An 18,987-nucleotide genomic window follows, 5' to 3' on the forward strand; every position below is an offset into this window, starting at 1 on the left:
TAACCCATTCATTTCAATAGGCTGAAATAGTGCTAGACCACACCAAAAGTAGTGCATGCACTACATTAAAAAACAAACAGCAACCAGACCACATGGTACTGTACCATGCAATCTATTGCAGGCAAGGGCACTGCGTTTGCAATCTGCATTTGGGATGTCATTAAGTTAACATTGACACCCGCTGCAGATTGCAAGTGCAATGCGATTTAAATGCAGTGCCGGAAACGTACACAAAACACGGGTTTCCTGCACCATGTTCAGGTGTGAACTGGCACTTTAGTTGTTTAATGCCTTTGTTTTCTTCCTAAATCAGTTACATCCTGAGCAGAAATGCTTGTCCCCTGCTAGTAGCTGCAAAGTGGGACCCTTAGGGCTCGTTCACACTTGACTTTATTTCTAACTCTTGCCAAACGCCCCTATAGCATTTGACAGGCATTAGACAGGCGTTTGGGAAGCGTTTTAATGCTCCTCAAACGCTCCCCAAATGTCTCATGTGCGGTTTTGAAGTGGTTGACAGGTGTTTGCCAAGCGTTAAAACTGCACCACAAATGCCTATAATGAAGTTAAATGGTATAAACGCTCTGCAAACGCCTGCCAGGCGTTTGCAGAGCGGCACCATAGACTTGAATGGGAGGCTTCAACTTCCCCTGCCTCGACACAAGGAGTCAGTTTTGCCACGATGCAAGGAGACGCTAACGCTTCAGTGTGCTGCCATGTGCAAAATTTTCATAGGTGTTTGAGAAGCGTTAAAAACGCTTCCCAAACGCCTGTCTGATGCCTGCTGACAAAGTTAGTGTGAACTGAGCCTTACTCTCTGCAGGGAACCCGTGGTCTCTCTTCAGAGGTGCAACTCACCCCACTACTGTGTCAGACCTATAACTCTGCAATCAGCATAGCACATATAGCTTATAGCTCATGCTCCCTGCTGACTGGACTAAACAGAGAGCAAACATCCCACTCTGCAACATGCTGGCAGGGGACAGGCTGTTCAGGCAGCGGTGGCTGCTTTAGAATGAAAATGAACTGTAGGACTGTGAATACCATTTGCTTTTACGATTTAAAGACAAGTGTAAGCAATGACTGCAGACCTTTGCCTATAGATTTGTATTTTTCCATCATCATTGGAAAAGTTACAATTAGTAAACAAGTACTAGAGAAGTGAGTCTTCAGCTTACAAAAGGGTTTGCTAAAAAAAACACCTACACACTATCTATAAAAAGCAGAAAAACTATTTAAAAATGGGGAACTGGCACAACACTAAATATAACAATTACAGAATAATATAATAATTACTGTACTTTCTTTATAATGGAAAAGCAGCTAACAAAGTTTATTTTCTTAGGGCTCGTTCACACTAGGCTGTTTTGCCAACGCTTGCCAAACGCCCCTATAGCGTTTGGCAAGCGTTGGTCCGGCGTTTGCGGAGCGTTTTTTAACGCTCGGCAAACGCTCCGCAAACGCCGCATGCGCGGTTTAGCGGCGGTTGCTAGGCGTTTGCCGAGCGTTAATAACGCCCCACAAACGCCTATAATGCAGTTTGAGTGGTGTTACCGCTCCGCAAACGCCCCGCAACCGCGTTGCAACCGCACCGCAAACGCCGGCCGGGCGTTTGCGGAGCGGCACCATAGACGAGAATAGGAGGCTTCAAAGCCTCCTGACTCGTCCAGAGGCGTCCGTTTTGCCGCGACGCAACGCGACGCAAACGCTCCCGTTAGAACAGCACCATGTGCTGTAATGTGCAGAATTGGCAGAGGCGTTTGGGAAGCGGTAAAAACGCTTCCCAAACGCCTCTCTGCCGCCTGCACACAAGGCTAGTGTGAACGTAGCCTTACACTTTCAGCAGCTGATGTGTCTACCTACCTTCTCCACTACAAAACGTTAAAGGAGAAGTATGGCCAAAGCTATTTTGGCTATACTTCCCCTGGGGACCACAGAAATGCAATTTGCTCTGCACTCCTTTGACCTGACGTCACTCAACCAGTCCAGACTCTGGAAGGATCCTGACTTTAAAGTCAAGATCCACCACGGTCTTGGACTGGCAGCTGGCTCAGCCTATCAGTGATCCACTGAGAGCCAAAAACAAACATTCTTGCCCTCTCCACAGCCCAGCGCTCCAGTGAGCCCTGGAGGGGCACAGCAAGGAGCATAACCATCACTGGCTCTCTGCTCACTGAAGACCGAGAACTGAGCGAGCTTCGATCGCTCATTTCTCAGTCATAAAAGTGGTGGGGGACAGATACAGCATTGGACCGATGCTGCACACACCTAGGAGAGTAAGAGAGTATAAATGTTCACAATTTTTTTAACTCATACTTCTCTTTTAAATGACAGCAATGTTTAGAAAGACATTATTAGTAAAAGTTTTATTTGCATTTTGAGAATTTTTCTAGACTAGATTAATTGTATGTAACCACCTTGAACATGATTGTATGCCACGTTTAGGATCACTGCCCCTTCTTTCTTTAATTCATGGTGGATAGTACAGCTTTTACTATGCTTCCAGGCAGCACAACTGCAAGAGCTGAGGCTCTCATATACAGACGCTGCACTGTCATTTATCCATCCCTCATATCCTCTTGTCTATTCACAAAATGCCTTGTATTTTCTGAATAATTTGCAAAACACAAGGCATTCTTTGAAAAGATAAGGGGAGAAGAGGGGCATATAAATAACAGTATGGCTATTGTGTATGAGAGCTTCAACTTTCATAGCCACAGTGCCAGAAGCCCCTCGACAGCAATACTATCCAGCATGAAAGAAATTGTAAATGAAAAGAAAAGGCAGTGATCCTAAAAGTGACACACATTTTCTCAAATAAATCTTGTTACAAAGTTAATTTTAAGAAAAAAAATGTTTGCTTGGAGTTTTGCTTTTAGAAGAAAACCTGTTTGCTTCACTCTTCCTAGGAAGCAGAGTCTACTTTGAGTGTCAAAGCACCAACTAAATAATATTCTATATATTTAGAACATTGCATGGGAAAGTCAGAAACAAATTTCTTGGCGGGGCTTAGATAGCACTACTTTGACAGTTGCTGTGCACCTTTTCCTGAATCAAATTATTCAAACTATTAGCAAACTATATTAAAGAGGACCTGTCACGCCCTTGCTACACCCCTAATCAAGTGGGCCGTTAAGGAGCACAAATTATGACTATTTTCACTGCCATTTTTCCTTTAGTGTTAAAGCAGAACTCCAGTTAAACATTTTATTTTCCCGTGCAGTGGGGCTGTGCCTTTGTCCTGGGGCTATGCTAAAGCTATGCTTACCCATTCCTGCGATCCTCTGAATCAGCCACGTCCAGCTGTGGACTGTTCCTGCGTCCTCACATCCGGAGTTGGTCTATGGGCATGATGACGTCAGGAAAAACCCATTCACAAGACCGCTAGCGTGCGAGGGGACAGGAGCGGCGGGGACCGGTCTTGTGCTCGGAGGAATGGCGGATTAGGTAAGTATATCTTTACTTTTTGAGCCCCTAGACAACAACGAGCATTTAACCCATGCTGTCTGGGCACAGCCCCACTGCATGGGAAAATAAAAAATTTGCCTGGATTTAAAAAAATAACTAATGCAATAACAAGAATGATAAATAAAAGGGTAGTACCAGGTGAACAACATTGGCAGGTAAATAGTATATTTAGTTATACAGATCTCTACACTAGAGCTAAAAATTGGAGGAGAAAGGAGGGACAGGTGGATCTAATTCTAAATGAGGGCCAGCTGGAAGTTATACACACATTCTTATTCAGTTACTGACCAGTTTATGTCCTTCTCACTCATAACTTCATACACAGCACAACTCACAAAACCATTCTCTCCACTCTTTTACTCACTACCTGACTCAGGCTCATACGATGTAAGGTTCCCCAGACCATCCTTTCCATTCTATTACTTACCACCTCACTCAACCTCATACCTCATAGGGTTCCTCAAAACGTCTTCTCCACTCTTTTACTCACCACCTCACTCAGGCTCATACTATGTAGGGTTCCCCAAACCATCCTTTCCATTCTTTTACTCACCACCTCACTCAACCTCATACTATGTATGGTTCCCCAAAACATCTTCTCCACTCTTTTAATCACCACCCCACACAGGCTCATACCATGTAGGGTTCCCCAAACCATCCTTTCCATTCTGTTACTCACCATCTAACTCAACCTCATACCATGTAGGGTTCCTCAAATCACTCTCTCTGTTTTTTGTTTTTTTTACATACGAACACTTCATCACTAATAACTTTATATACTGCAAAACTCTCAAAATCATCTTCTCTGTTCTTTTATGGACCAGCTCATGTCTTCTTCACTCAACCTCATACCACTTATGTTTCCCAAAAACCATCTTCTCTGTTCTTTTACTGACCACCTTTTGTGTTCATACACTGGACAACTCCTAACCATCCTCTCCACTTTTTTACTGGTCACCTTATGACTTCCACACTCCTAACTCCTAACTAGCAGAGTGGAACAGCTGTTTTCAGTGACGTCCCGCTTTAATATTTCATTACTATAATTAAATAGGGTTTTAAATTGGTGAACAAGAACTCTTGATATGCAAACTGCATTGTGCCTTCCCAACCAATCAGATTTCACCTTTCCTTCTTTAAAGTAGCTGGAATGATAAAGAACAATTGCTAATTGGTTGCATACACATATGATAATATTATTTTTGCTTTTATTTAGCAGGGCTGGTGGTTGTGCTTCTTTATAGATTAAAAATCACTGGAGGGAGACTCTACAGAAGTGCAAACATCATAATAAGGCAAAGCATTCTCAAAACATGATCAAGCTGCATCAATAAAAAATGTCACAGTGACAAAGCTAAATCTATACACAATGCAAAAGCATTCTCCACCAGAGCAAAAAAAAATAATTAATATACCAATGATCAGAAGAGGAAAAAAAAAAGCTCAGGAACAATTTATTAGTATTTGTTGAGAATCAAAAATGCTAATACAAGTTTGAACATTAAATTATTTTCTGCTGACAGCAAGTAGAGATAGCTGCTGTGATAATGCTGATAAGTCCAAAAACAACACACTGTACTTACTAGCAACTCATCCATGCTGGTTTGGCATTTCTCTAAGTTTATTCTCTTTATGGCCACTCTCTCTTGTCTGGGTTTGCATAGCGCTGCCTGGACCACTGCTGTGGCGCCGCTTCCTGAAACAAATAATTTAAGAGTGAATACAGTTACAGAGGACCTGTCACAAAAATACAAGCACAGCAAATGGAGAAAATTATTTGGAGACAGTAATTGTCAATTTTCAAAAACAGATTCTTCACCTCGGGAGATAGAGGTATGTATCTGGATCACTGGATAATAGCAAAAATACTGGCATAGGAAATCTCTGTGTTAAAAAACTGAAATCAAAGTGAAAAAATCAACCTGATATCTTAGAGGACATACTAGTAAAATTATAGATAGTGCAGCGCTCAAAACAATACTATGTGCAATACAAAAAAATGTGCTCACATGCAATTGTGTCAATAATTATTCAAAAATGAATCATTAAATGAAATATCTTAATTATAAAGTGCCACTCAATAATTATTCTCTTCACATTAGTGCCCACATAATCAAAAAATAATAATAACTACCGTTTGCACAAGGGATAATTTTCACAGTGCTCTAAGTGTAATACAGTGACCACACTTCACATGCCACTCAAAATCATCAAAATAAAATGTCCATAAAAAACAAGTGGCTTGCGTTCCGAGCCTCGTTCTGAGAGGTGGCGGGGAGCGGAGGATGTTCTCTGCTGGAACGGAATAGGAAGAGACTCAGTTTCCGTTTCCTGCCCATCTCCCGCCTGCTGCCTGCTGGTTTACCACACCGAGTAAGAGAGGGCTGGTGAGCAATTATTTTTCAGAGGCTTCTGACCGGGGGTAATGGAAGTCCCCTAAAGAGATCCACAACGTGAGGAGAGGTACTTATCGTCAGGAGATAAGAATCCAGAGTGATCCTGAAAGCTGTCTGGCCCTTAGGGGTCGTTTGAAGGAGGTGAGGAGGCAATTTAGCCTTAGGAGGTGAAGAGTGACACGTTCACGGAATATGAACACCTTTTTTTTGCACATTGCATGAATTTGTTATCACTTGTTTTTTATGGACATTTTATTTTGATGATTTTGAGTGGCATGTGAAGTGTGGTCACTGTATTACACTTAGAGCACTGTGAAAATTATCCCTTGTGCAAACGGTAGTTATTATTATTTTTTGATTATGTGGGCACTAATGTGAAGAGAATAATTATTGAGTGGCACTTTATAATTAAGATATTTCATTTAATGATTCATTTTTGAATAATTATTGACACAATTGCATGTGAGCACATTTTTTTGTATTGCACATAGTATTGTTTTGAGCGCTGCACTATCTATAATCATTGTACACACTGTTTAGGTAGCAGTTCTAAGTGCTGGCAGCTTTCAGTAGGTGAACTTCCTTTTAGCACAGGAGGATTTCTTTCTGTATACTATTAAATTTGTCAGCAACTGCACCTCAACTCCATATTTTCGTTGCACAAAAACAGCAAAAATTTAAAAGAGAAGTTCAGGATTCTAAAAAAACCAATCATTTATAATCACAGAGTCACCAGCTCTCTGCTCTGCCCCTCCAGTACTCACTGGAGCGTCGGGCTGTGGAGGGTGGCTCAGGCTCTCAACTTTAAAGTCCAGATCTCTCCAGAGCCTGCTCCGGCTCAGGGACATCAAGGTTACAAGAGCCAAAAGAGTTTTGGCCCTACTTCTTTAATTAGTTGTAGTTAGCTTATATATGTGATCTGCCATTTTAAATACATTTAACAAAATCCTTATGAGTTTCTATCAGCTGGTCTGCAGAAAAGAAGAGAGGGGCGCCAGACTAAGTGCAGTATTAGAAGGTAGTTTAAGGCCCCATTAGCCTCCGGGATCTCTACCAGGACGACGTCTACTCTGAGACACATGCCTTTTATCCACTGCTATCTAGTGAGTTACCCAGTTATCTTGTTCAATTAAACTACCTTCTAATACTGCACTTAGTCAGGCGCCCCTCTCTTCTTTTCTCCTCCATGTACAGAGTCCAGATTTTTTCTAAGGGTGCTGCCTCCTGATGTTGCTGATTACACCATACCACTTAACTGTACAATACGAACTACTCCCTTATAATAATTTGGACTAAAAAGTCTTCCTTTTCCCCCCAGCGCCAATACCTCTCATTTTGTTTTTTCAGCTGATCTACACTTAGCTATCCCTGTTAAGTAAAGCCAGCTATTAACATCTTTTAAAGCTATAAGGGTACCTAATAGGGCTGGGGATAATGATGATGAGGATGATGATGATTATTTTGATAGTATGGCAAAGGGGGTATGGGAACATACAGGGCAATCCACTGCAGGTGTGCAATTGTAAAAAAAATAAAAACAACTATCAGTTCCTAAACTTGGGATGGGTTTTAATATGTAAATCTGCCAATCTCCTACACCGAACACCCTGAATAATTAATCTCACTGAAGTCAGTGAAAGTCTGTGGGAACTGTCTATGCCTATCTCGAGCAACGCATCATGAAGGTGTATGGAAACCCCGCATATTGTCATTAATTGAAGGGGTTGACACTGGGGATACCCAATGAGGCCAGCATGTATGCAGGCACTAGGAGAGTCCAAGAAAGGTTATTATACATTTACTATTGAAAAGTTTCTGAAAACTTTGACCTTTTTCCCTATACATTTCCTTGTTTAACAGCTGGAGTAAATATGCCTGCAGTATGCTGTACATACACCGTACCAAGTTATAGCCAGCATTTCAATTTATAATGTATAATACAGTTGTATTCAAACGGTGCTTAACATTGCGAAGACAAAAAAGTTGTAAAAGCAATAAAAAAAGTCAAGCTGAAGTTAACAATAAAGTATTTCATTGGTTTATATTAGTTACAAGGAGTCGTATCAATTAATACCAGGGGTAGTAAAAAGTAAAAAAAAGATGTTGGAGAGGAAGGGTAAGGATGGCCAGGAGAAGGGCAGCACAACTGGTATGAAACATCTTTATTTGTCCCTACTCCTTTTGGTGGTAGATTGTTAGAGCTCCAAGACATCATGGTCAAGGTCCAGTGATAAGTAGTATGTGAACCATGGGCTCCAGATCTTACATTTTGCTAGCTTATCAGTATGTTAAGTGGTAATTTATTTAAACTAACCATCACCCATATCACTTGGTTTTTTAAAGAGACCTCATGAAAAAGGTAGGCTGAGGGCAAAGAACATGTAATAAAGCATTGTCTGAAGGATTACTGCAACTGCTCTCTTCCCCCATCACTGATTTGCCATTTCTTGTTCAGTGCTGTATCGGCGTGGAGGTGGCCATCTTGGTAGAGAAGCAAGGCTTTGCCTCAGGTCAGAATCTTCCCTAATGTCTGCTGATCTGATAACTGGTGGGGAAATATTCAGGAAGTAGCAGGAGACGTGAAGAACGCACAAATCTATGGGATGAATTAAAGTCACATGGTACAAGGCTGTTGAGGCTAGCCCTGTACCATGTGACCTCTGTGATCATTCACAGATTTCACACGTAGTAAGCAATGATGTCAGAATTGACATCTTGCTTACTATTCTGCATGTGATCACTGATTGGCCAATCAGTGATCACATGAACGGGACCTCACACAGAGGTCCCGTGTGACGATCGGTGTTCCATTGTGTGCGGAGGACACAGCGGGCACCGGATCGCGGTGCTGCGCACTCCCAGGGAGCACGCACGGTCCAAAATGGCGGGCGCCGTTTATGAATGGCAACCCGCCCCTGGACTGCCACCGTCCGGCCGTTTATATACAGCGGCCAGACAGCAAGTGGTTGAAAAGGCTAAAGGTTTTTTCCTCAATATATTGTAAGCATTAAGGTAAAAAACCTTTTAGGTGCAGCTCTCTAACCAAATACTTACCTGATCCTACTCTTGATCCAGCACTGTGCCCGAGAGCAGCAGTGCCGCTCTCTTCTCCCTCAGTTCTCACTGAACTCAGTGAGAGCAGTAGAAGCCATTGGCTCCTGCTGCTGTCAATCCAATCCAGTGACGAGGAAGAGGGGGGCAGGGCCAAGCCGCACTGTGTGTGTGTATAGACACACACAATGTGGCTCGGGATTAAGCCCGCATGAGTGCCCCCATAGAAAGTGGCTTGTTATGAGGGTATTTGGAAGCCAAGAGGAGCAAGGAGGGCCAACGAGGGACCCCAGAAGTGGAGGATCGGGGCTACTCTGTAATTGCATTAAGTATGTCAGTATAAAATTCTTGTGATTTAAAAATAAAAGAACCCTATACAATCACTTTAATCCTTAGGCTGCTAGCATTAGTAAATAGATAGGAAGGTATATTATACATATACTGTATATAAGTACATATTTACTTGTTTTAAATGTATTTTTTATATTTTGTCAATTACTTCCTGGATAAATGATGTCATACATCCGAGGAGTCTTCAGAAGGGGAGGAGGAGTTTTCTCAGCTAAACACACCCTCCTGCCTGCATGCCTGAGCTAAGGGCACAGCAGTTTCGTGAACTTTCGTGAACCTATCAGATTCAGTTGTGATTCAGATCTCATATTGCTCTGAGCTGTAGGGCACAGGAGTGCCTAGGTACACTTACATGCCAAGATGTGTACTGTTATTTTTGTAGGAGGAATTTGAGACGTAAAAAAGCACATTTTAAGGGTATGATTAAAGTGTTACTAAACCCACAACAGTAAAATCAGTCTGTATATGCAGTAAAGCATGCTTGATATCCTTACTGTGGAACCTAGGGGGTTAATCTTCTGCATTGTGTAAAAATACTGTTTGATCCTGTCTTTTCTGCCCCTCCTCTTGTTGAAATGACCACCTGATACAGACTGAATCCATAATCACATGCACATGCTCAGTTTGGTGTGTATTGCTAGAGGTTTTTTTTTTCTTGGGAGAGTACATGTGATCAGCACAAGACCAATCAGCACTGTCCAGACAGAGGTCAGGGGTTTCACATCCGCCTAGAGCAGAAAGAAAACTCCTCCTACAAACTTTAATCAGAGCTCTGCTGAAGTCACAAGATTGCTCTAACTGCTGATGAGAAAAGGTATTTAGCAGTTTATATTTACTGAAATAATTGCATTTCCATGTTGTGTGTACTGTGGGAGACCAGATATTGTGAATGCAGGGTCCTGGGTTTAGTATCACTTTAAGGCCTCGTTCACACCATGTACAGCGACGTCAGTTGTTCTCTATGTGCCCCGTTCACACCACATCTGCAATGTGTATAAGCCTCACTGAAAAGCGCATGAAAACTGATATAAGCTCGTGTTTCCACAAGTGAAATCTGCGTGTTTTTCTCCATCAGGTTTTCTGCACGTATGGTGTGAATGAGGCCTAAATGTTCCCAATAAACCTTCACTTCTTTTCAGGTCCATTTTAACATCTGCTCTCTAACCCATTTTTATTCTACAAAGTACCCAGAGATGTTTTATTTCAGTGTAAGCATTTATAGTAATATTATAGGAAATGTTATATTTAAAATCAAAATCGAGACGACCTTCAGGTAAACCAGAGATTAAACACCATCACATCCAAATGGATATTTAGACAAGTCTTCAGATTTTCTGGCACTCCTTGGCTAAACACAATTCTACTACATTAAATCAGCATCCTGGCCAAGAACAAAAGCTGTTCACAAAGTCATGGCAGTTTTTGCCAGCAGTAAGAAATGGAACGTCTTTATAATTAGATGGAATTACCTTGAGGGAAATGAAAAGAGATCACTACATTTCCTACACATATTCCCTTCTGCATGCCAGACAACTTCATTCATAAAGATATTGCTACTAGATTTGCTGTACTTGCTGCTTACATTCAACACACTTTGCAGAAAATAATGTGATAGAGGTATGAGCAACCTGGAACACTCAAACTGCTGAAGAGGGCCAGCATTTGTGCACCAGGCATGACAACAAACATATGACCTCAAGTCATATGTCATATGTATGCCTCTGTCCTTATTCACTGTGCCCTAATGCAGGGGCCCCAAAGTTCCTAAACAAAGGGCCAGTTTAGTGTCCGGACTGTGGCCAGTAAAAGTAGAAAATGCCCTGGCTTCAATGGCATAACAAATGGCCCATCATTGGCATTAGTGGGAGCAATATTGCTCCATTGTTGGGACCAGGGGAAGGAATACTGCTCAATTGTTGGTGTCAATGGGAAGAATAGTGCCCTGCCATTAGCAGGAACAGTGTCCCATTGTTGGGTCATTGGTAGGAATAGTGCCTTATTGTTGGTATCAGTGACAGGGATTATGCCCTGTTGTTGATGTCAGTGGTAGGAATAGTGGCCAAAGAGCCAGATAGAAGCAAGCAAAGGGCCACATCCAGCCCCCGGACCACAGTTTGGAGACCACTGCCCTAACATGACAAAGACCCCGCTCCTCGGAAGTACACTCCATGTGCCTAGGTAGGAGCACCATGGGATGTCAACACTGCACCAGCCTTATACAGGCCTGGCCGTTAAAGTCTTTTTACATCTAAAAAGGTACCAATTTTTAACACTGTTTGTTAGGGATGGGGGGAGGGGAGTTAGAACTTTAATTGGGTTCATATCCTTCATATCCCATTGGGAAAATTCTCTGTACTTTTAGTTCTGTAACAACAGGACAACTATTGAGACTATACAATTACAAGAACACTCAGAGAGTAATAAAAACCTGGCCATGGTTCCAAGTCAACCCCAAAGTTAAAAAAAAGTGAATAGTGATGGGCTTCAAAATGGCAGCAGCCTATGGCAAGGTGATCTTTTTAAATTAACACTGTTTCAAGGCCAGTAAAAACAAAGCGGTTTAAAAAACAATTTGGCTGGTGACAGGCTTTAATATGGCAGTAAAAACAGAAAGTTTTTTTCCATCAAAAAAGTACCAGTTTTTAACCCAATTCAGCGGCTCTCTGCTCTGCCCCTCCAGCTCTCACTGGAGTGCTGGGCTGTGGAGGGGTGAGATCGGCAGGCTCAGGCTCTCAGTGGCGTGCTAGGATCTGTTCAGAGTCTGGACATGCTGTGAGACTGTTGGCTGAAAACAGGTTACCGGAGTGCAGAACTAAGTGCACTCATGTGACCCACATGAGAAGTAGGGATTGGTGGCCAATACTACTTTGGGAAAGTTATCTGTACTTTATGTTCTATGACACCAGGACAAGTAATGCAGCTATAAGTGTCACCAGGACAAGAACACTCAAAGAGCAATAAAAACCTGGCCATGGTTACAAGTCATCCTCAACATTAAAAAAAAAACACAAATTGACTGGTGATTGGCTTCAAAATGGCAGCTGCCTTTGGAAAAGTTAAATTTTTAAATGGACACTCTGTCAAGGCTAGTAAAATTAGTTGCATTCCTCACCTCTTTACTAACAGACATTTAATTATTCTAGGGCACTGTTTTGCAACCAGGGTGCTGCGGCATCCTGGGGTGCTATTTGGGTTCCTGAGATGTCATGAGCATAAGATCAAGTTTGCCCTAGATCAGATATCGATGAGAGGACTCTGTGATATGAGACTCTGATATGAAAGGGAAACTGTAATGAGTGTACTCTAATGTAATGGGAGACTCTCATGTATAGGGACTTTCTGATGGTGGGGGAGGGTTGTCATGTCATGTGGGTATTCTCATGCGGGGCTCTCATGTATAGGGGAACTCATGTGATGGGGGCCTCTGACTCTGTGATGCGGGGATTCTGTGGTGATGAGGAGCCTCTGATGTATGGGGGGGGGGGCTTTTCTGTGATGGGGGAACTTTGATAAGAAGAGGGGTTCTAATTTGATGGGAGACCTCTAATGTGAAGTTAATTTCTTCATGGCGGTTGTTTTCATCATCCTAGGCTCAGGTTTCCCATTCATAAGTAATATTTACATTTTTAGACTGGGGTACATTGAAGGGTAACTCCACTTTCCATTTTGGATAAAGTAAGGGAGAGCTATAACCCCTGTCAGATTTTTTTTTTCGCCATCTGTGTTCCATTGTGGAGATTTCCCTTCACTTTCTGTCTCGTAACCAAACAGGAAGTAAGAGGAAATCCCTGAAAATGAAGGGAATTTCTTGGGAACTCCCAGGTCACCAGAACTAGTGTCCCCATTGGAAGATTTCCTTTCTATTATTTTTCTAGGGACAACCCAAAATGTGGGATTTTTCTTTTACTTTCACTTTCAACCCGATTGCACATATATGCGGTTCGGTACATCGCATGTGATTCGCACAGGAACCACATCACATTCCTGTGCAAATCACTTGCGAATTGTGTGTAATGAGATTTGAGCCATACATTTTGTATGGCTCAAATTGCACCGCATCTGCACCAAAAAGGTGCAGGACCCTTTTTTGGGTCCGCATTAGAATCGGATTGCATGGGTATTCACCCCTATGCGATCCAATTCTGCACATCGCACCGCATTTTGCGGACCGATTTCTGTGTGTTGTTAACTTAACATTCATACCTGCAGCGGTTCACATGAACGGGGTGAAATTCTGATGCGGTGTGGAATTCGCACAGAAAACGCTGCGAATTCCGAACCGCATCACTGTGAACCCAGGCTCGATGATGATGGACAAATAGAGAGGACGAATCTTCTTAAGGGGGGCACAGACAACAATAAAAACTGATAGGGGTTCTAATCTAAAAAAAACTAGAAAGCAAGGTTTGCCTTTAGTTATACTTTAAGAAACGCTATCCTAGGTACATGTTAGTGGAACAGTAAAAAAAAAAACCAAATAACTTGGTGGTGAAAGCATCCAATTGCAATCTAAAGCCCATGACAACCTTTATTTTCAACCAGGGTGCTGTGGAACCTTGGATGCCATTTGTGTTCCAGAGATGACATGAGCATAAGATCAAGTTCACTCTAGATCAGAGATAGATGAGAGGACTCTGTGATCCCGGGGGGACTCTATGGTGATATGAAGCTTTGATATGATCTGAAAACTCTGCCTTCAACAAAGAGCAGTTGAAGAGTTACGTGTGTTATTTTTGATCACATAGTAGGATACGATTTAACCAAATTCACATTTGCAGTCAGGGGCGGACTGTCCATTTGAGCATTCGGGCACTGCCCGAGGGCCTGGGGTCAGTAGGGGGCCCCATGAAATGCCCCTGGTACCTTTTTTATAGGCTTTTTTGAGTGTGGGCAAGGACACAGGGGCCCCATGATCCCCTATTGCCTGGGGGCCCCATGAGTTGTCAGTCCGCCCCTGTTTGCAGTTAACTAATTTATCACTGCGCATTCCAACATTTTGTGTGCAGCTCAGACTAAAAATTAGCAAATTTCAATTTATTCTTTAAATCATGAAGAACTGGTGACTTCCATGTGCTGACCCGGGATCGGTCTAAACCAGGCGCACTGAACGCTCACAAAAAAAACCCCAAAACAAACAGGTCACATGTTCTAATAATAACCACAGATAAATGATTCTGCTAGTTGCAGGTTTGCCCTTTGTTGAGACAACATGCTCCCAATCTATGTGGATGTCACATCACTATGGAGACCATGGATAATTAATAGTTATGTGAGACATTCTTACTGTCTAATTGCTTGTCTATTTATAATTACAATGAGCATGCAATTTGTACCATACAGAAGTAACATTTCCTGGGCTTAGCTAGGAGTGCAATGAATGATGGTGAGCATCTCCGCACACAGGAGGCTGACGTAGCAGTTCAGATATTGCTTTTACAGAAAGCAGAGTAGATGACCTGGCAGGATTTCCACAATAAGGACCAACCGAAAGTTGTGTAAATAATTCCATCTTCTTTTTTTCACTCATTTGTGCTCAGCCTGTAAAGAGGGCTGATAATTAAGCCAGGAGGCCAACAGTGCCATTAGCCAATAAGGGACCAATCCCTAAAGCCAGCTAGCCCATCACCTTTATTTACCCAGAAAGGAAATAATTAAAGCAATAGTAAACCCTGTAATTAAAAAAAAACTTTTCCCCTGCAAGGCAATGTCATAATGCGCTAGTATGCATCACATAGGAGCACATTATGTGAAACTTACCTTAACCACTTCAATACCGGGCACTTTTACCCCCTTCTTCTCGAGGCCAATTTTCAGGTTTCAACGCTCTCACACTTTGAATGACAATTGCGCGGTCATGCAACACTATACCCAAACTACTGTAAAATGTAATAATTTTGTTCACACAACTAGAGCTCTCTTTTGGTGGTATTTAATCACCACTGGGGTTTTTATTTATTGCTAAATTAACAAACAATTTTGAAAAAAAACACGTTTTTCTTTGTTTCTGTTATAAAAGTTTGCAAATAAATAATTGTTCTTCATAAATTTAGGCCAAGATGTATTCTGCTACATGTCTTTGGTGAAAATAACCCAAATCAGTATTTATTAATTAGTCTGTAGGAAAGTTATAGAGTTCACAAACTATGGGATATACAGTTGTGACCAAAATTATTCAACCCCCAATGCTGTAAAGGGGTTTAGGGACTATAGTGTACATTTGGAATTGTATTCAGAATCAAATCCTACAAGGACGTTGTAACTACCCAAATGCAACTAAAATGACATCAATTGTTTATGTAATACAGTAGTAAATGGTTCTTATGTGGTTTCTTCATTGCCACAATTATTCAACCCCTTAAAGACTACCACTCTGAAGAACAGAGGTTCATACAGGTGCTTTCCATCAGGTATTGAAAACACCTGTGGATGTCACCGAGCAGCAATCAAGCATAATAAGCACCAATTAGGCAGCTTTAAAATGACTGTGATACTCAGCTCCTTCTAGACATTTACTGGTGTGGTTACAAACATGGTGAAGGCAAGAGAATGGTCCAGGAAGACAAGAGAAGAGGTGATTTCTCTTCACAGGAAGGGCAATGGCTATAAGAAGATTGCAAAGATGTTAAACATACCAAGAGACACCTTAGGAAGCATCATTCGCAAATTCAAGGCAAAGGGCACTGTTGAAACGCTACCTGGTCGTGGCAGAAAGAAGATGCTGACTTCGACTGCTGTGCGCTACCTGAAGCGTAGAGTGGAGAGAAGTCCCCGTGTGACTGCTGAGGAACTGAGAAAAGATTTGTCAGATGTGGGTACAGAAGTTTCAGCCCAGACAATAAGACGCACACTGCGTAATGAAGGCCTCCGTGCCAGAACTCCCAGGCGTACCCCCTTGCTGTCTCCAAAGAATAAGAAGAGTCGACTGCAGTATGCCAAAAGCCATGTGGACAAACCACAAAAGTTGTGGGATAGTGTTCTGTGGACTGATGAAACAAAATTAGAACTGTTTGGGCCCATGGATCAACGCTATGTTTGGAGGAGGAAGAACAAGGCCTATGATGAAAAGAACACCTTGCCTACTGTGAAGCATGGTGGAGGGTCAATCATGCTTTGGGGCTGTTTTGCTTCTGCAGGTACAGGGAAGCTTCAGCGTGTGCAAGGTACCATGAATTCTCTTCAGTACCAGGAGATATTGGATGGAAACGTGATGCAGTCCGTCACACACCTGAGGCTTGGGAGACGTTGGACCTTTCAACAGGACAATGATCCCAAGCATACCTCCAAGTCCACTAGAGCATGGTTGCAGAGGAAAGGCTGGAACATTTTGGAGTGGCCATCGCAGTCACCAGACTTAAATCCGATTGAGAACCTCTGGTGGGACTTAAAGAAAGCAGTTGCAGTGCGCAAGCCTAAGAATGTGACTGAACTGGAGGCCTTTGCCCATGAAGAATGGGCGAAGATACCCGTAGATCGCTGCAAGACACTTGTGTCAAGCTATGCTTCACGTTTAAAAGCTGTTATAACTGTAAAAGGATGCTGTACTAAGTACTAAGATTGAATGTCACTTGGGGGTTGAATAAAACTGATAATGCTGTGAGCACAGAAAAGACATTTGTGGTTATTTCATTATAACTGTTATGTTATATTTGTCTGACCTACAAGTGCCTCTTTAATGTAAATGTAAGCAAGATGACTGAATGATCAAAAGCAATGTCAAACTGGCCAAAACACTCAATTTCAGTGGGGGTTGAATAATTTTGGTCACAACTGTATCTGAAAATTGATCAATCCTTAAGTACTGACAGCCAATCTAATTTCTTGAGGTCCAAAAATGTCAGAACAGTACAGATATCCCCCCAAATGACTACCCCAAAGTAGACAATCCGCCGTATTTCATAAGAGGCATGGCGACTTTTTTGAAGTTGTAATTTTTTTGTCATAATTATTCGGAAAATGAAGAAATTAAAAAAATTATTTTCACATTTTTTTAAATACTGTCACCAGTACAGTGCGGCATCAGCATATAGCTGGTACGGCGGTGATCAGGGACCCTGACTGGTGACAGTATGGAAAAAAAAAATTATAATTTTTTGTTTTGTTTTTTTTAATTTTTTTTATTTTTTATAAAATTTTTTCTCTTTTTTTAAGATTTTTTTTTCATATTGCACTATGACCAAAGTAGTATAATGTTACCATAGTAACACTGTACTACTTTGGAGAAGTGATCAGTATTGGTTTTTTTTTTTACACAATTTGACTACTTATAGCAAAAGAATTTAACTGAATGAAATCGATTGATTCAGGTTTTTTTTGTTGTAATTAGCTGTGATTGGCCACGGCTAATCACATGACACAGATGGACTTTGATTGGCCTAGCCTGTGCATGTGATCGCTGTGACCATTCACCACTAGACATAGTTGTATACAATGGATGGCATGAAAGGAAGACATCCATTGTATACAACTGTCATGTGACCTGCTGTGATTGGTCTCAGCAGGTCACATGGTACTGGTAACGGGTCAGTACACAGATCTGTCATCGGCCATGTCCGAGGTACACGGCTGGTGACAGATCTCACCACAGCGCGGCCCTGCGGGTATGCGCAAGGTGCAATCCTGGAAGGACGTCATATGACGCCCTCCCGGAGGGACGAAGTGTTTGCACAGCTGTCATTTGACCATAAGCCGGGCGGCAAGTGGTTAAAATGAAGCCCTCCAGTGGCATGCCGTCATCACTGACAGGGCTCTCATCTTCACCTAGTTCTTCTTCTGGGTTCGCGGGCTCCAGCAGCTTGAATGGCTGAGCAGAGATAACATCACTCCCACGCATGCACGCAGGAGTCAATTTTTACAGCACACAGCTCTGAAGGAACAGCACGGGCTTGCCGTTCCTTCAGAGCTCAAGCGCCAGTGCTGCATTACAAGTAAATATCTCCCACACAGTGCACGTTTAGGATATATTTACAGTACCTACAGGTAAGCCTTATTATAGGCTTACCTGTAGGTACAAGTTAAAAAACAGACTTTAATATTACTTTAAAGTAGTATTTTTTACAAATTTCAATGCTGCTGGCTCCTGGTTTCTCAGTGCTGCTTCCTTGAACTTCCAGTCTTCAAGCATAACTCAACCCAAAACAAAAAAATCTAATATCATGTAGCTTACTATAGTCCTTGGTGTGGTGGCTGCATTAGTTTCCTTTTTCTTTTTTTTGCTTTATTTTCACCTGGTGATCTAGCTAATAATACACTGTCTCTAGGTGGCTACATCACTCCTGCACTGTATCTATGGAAGGAGCCATGGTTGTCACCCTAGGATGTTCTCCTGATTTGGACTACAAACATGTCCGTATCTCTTCATTACCATTACAAGAGGGGCAGGAGCAATTGGTAGTTAACCCCCCTGGTGGTATTCCTGAGTGCAGCTCGGGGTTAACTTTCAGTACCAAAAACAGTAACTCCGAGCTACACTTGGGATCACACTGCAGCGTTGCTCAGGGATTCGCTCCAGCACTTACCTTGTCCTACGCTCCTGCGATGTCCCCCCTGCAGCGTCCCCAGCCAGCTCCTCTGGCCAATGCCGGCATCAGTCTTCTGGGTTCTGTTCCCTGCGAGCGTCAGGACGTACGGAACATACGGGGGACGGAACGGTGGGAAATTAAAAAACTGCAAAAGTGACATTCACTCAATACACTAAAATTTGATAGTATAACATTGCTGTATCAAA

General features: G+C 42.2%; 1 protein-coding gene across 1 annotated transcript in view; it reads right to left on the reverse strand.

Annotated features, from left to right (window-relative positions):
• The window catches only part of STK39 (serine/threonine kinase 39), a 466,349-nt gene that overhangs the window by 367,038 nt on the left and 80,324 nt on the right, over nucleotides 1–18,987 (reverse strand). Inside the window, exon 2 of the mRNA XM_089660286.1 lies at nucleotides 5,049–5,161. Coding sequence (XP_089516412.1) covers nucleotides 5,049–5,161 — 113 coding nt within the window. The remainder of the gene's footprint in view (nucleotides 1–5,048; nucleotides 5,162–18,987) is intronic.

The sequence above is a fragment of the Staurois parvus genome, unplaced genomic scaffold, assembly GCF_062004578.1.
Source record: "Staurois parvus isolate SC_StPar_1 unplaced genomic scaffold, SC_StPar_1.0 ptg000031l, whole genome shotgun sequence".
Classification (NCBI taxonomy): domain Eukaryota; kingdom Metazoa; phylum Chordata; class Amphibia; order Anura; family Ranidae; genus Staurois; species Staurois parvus.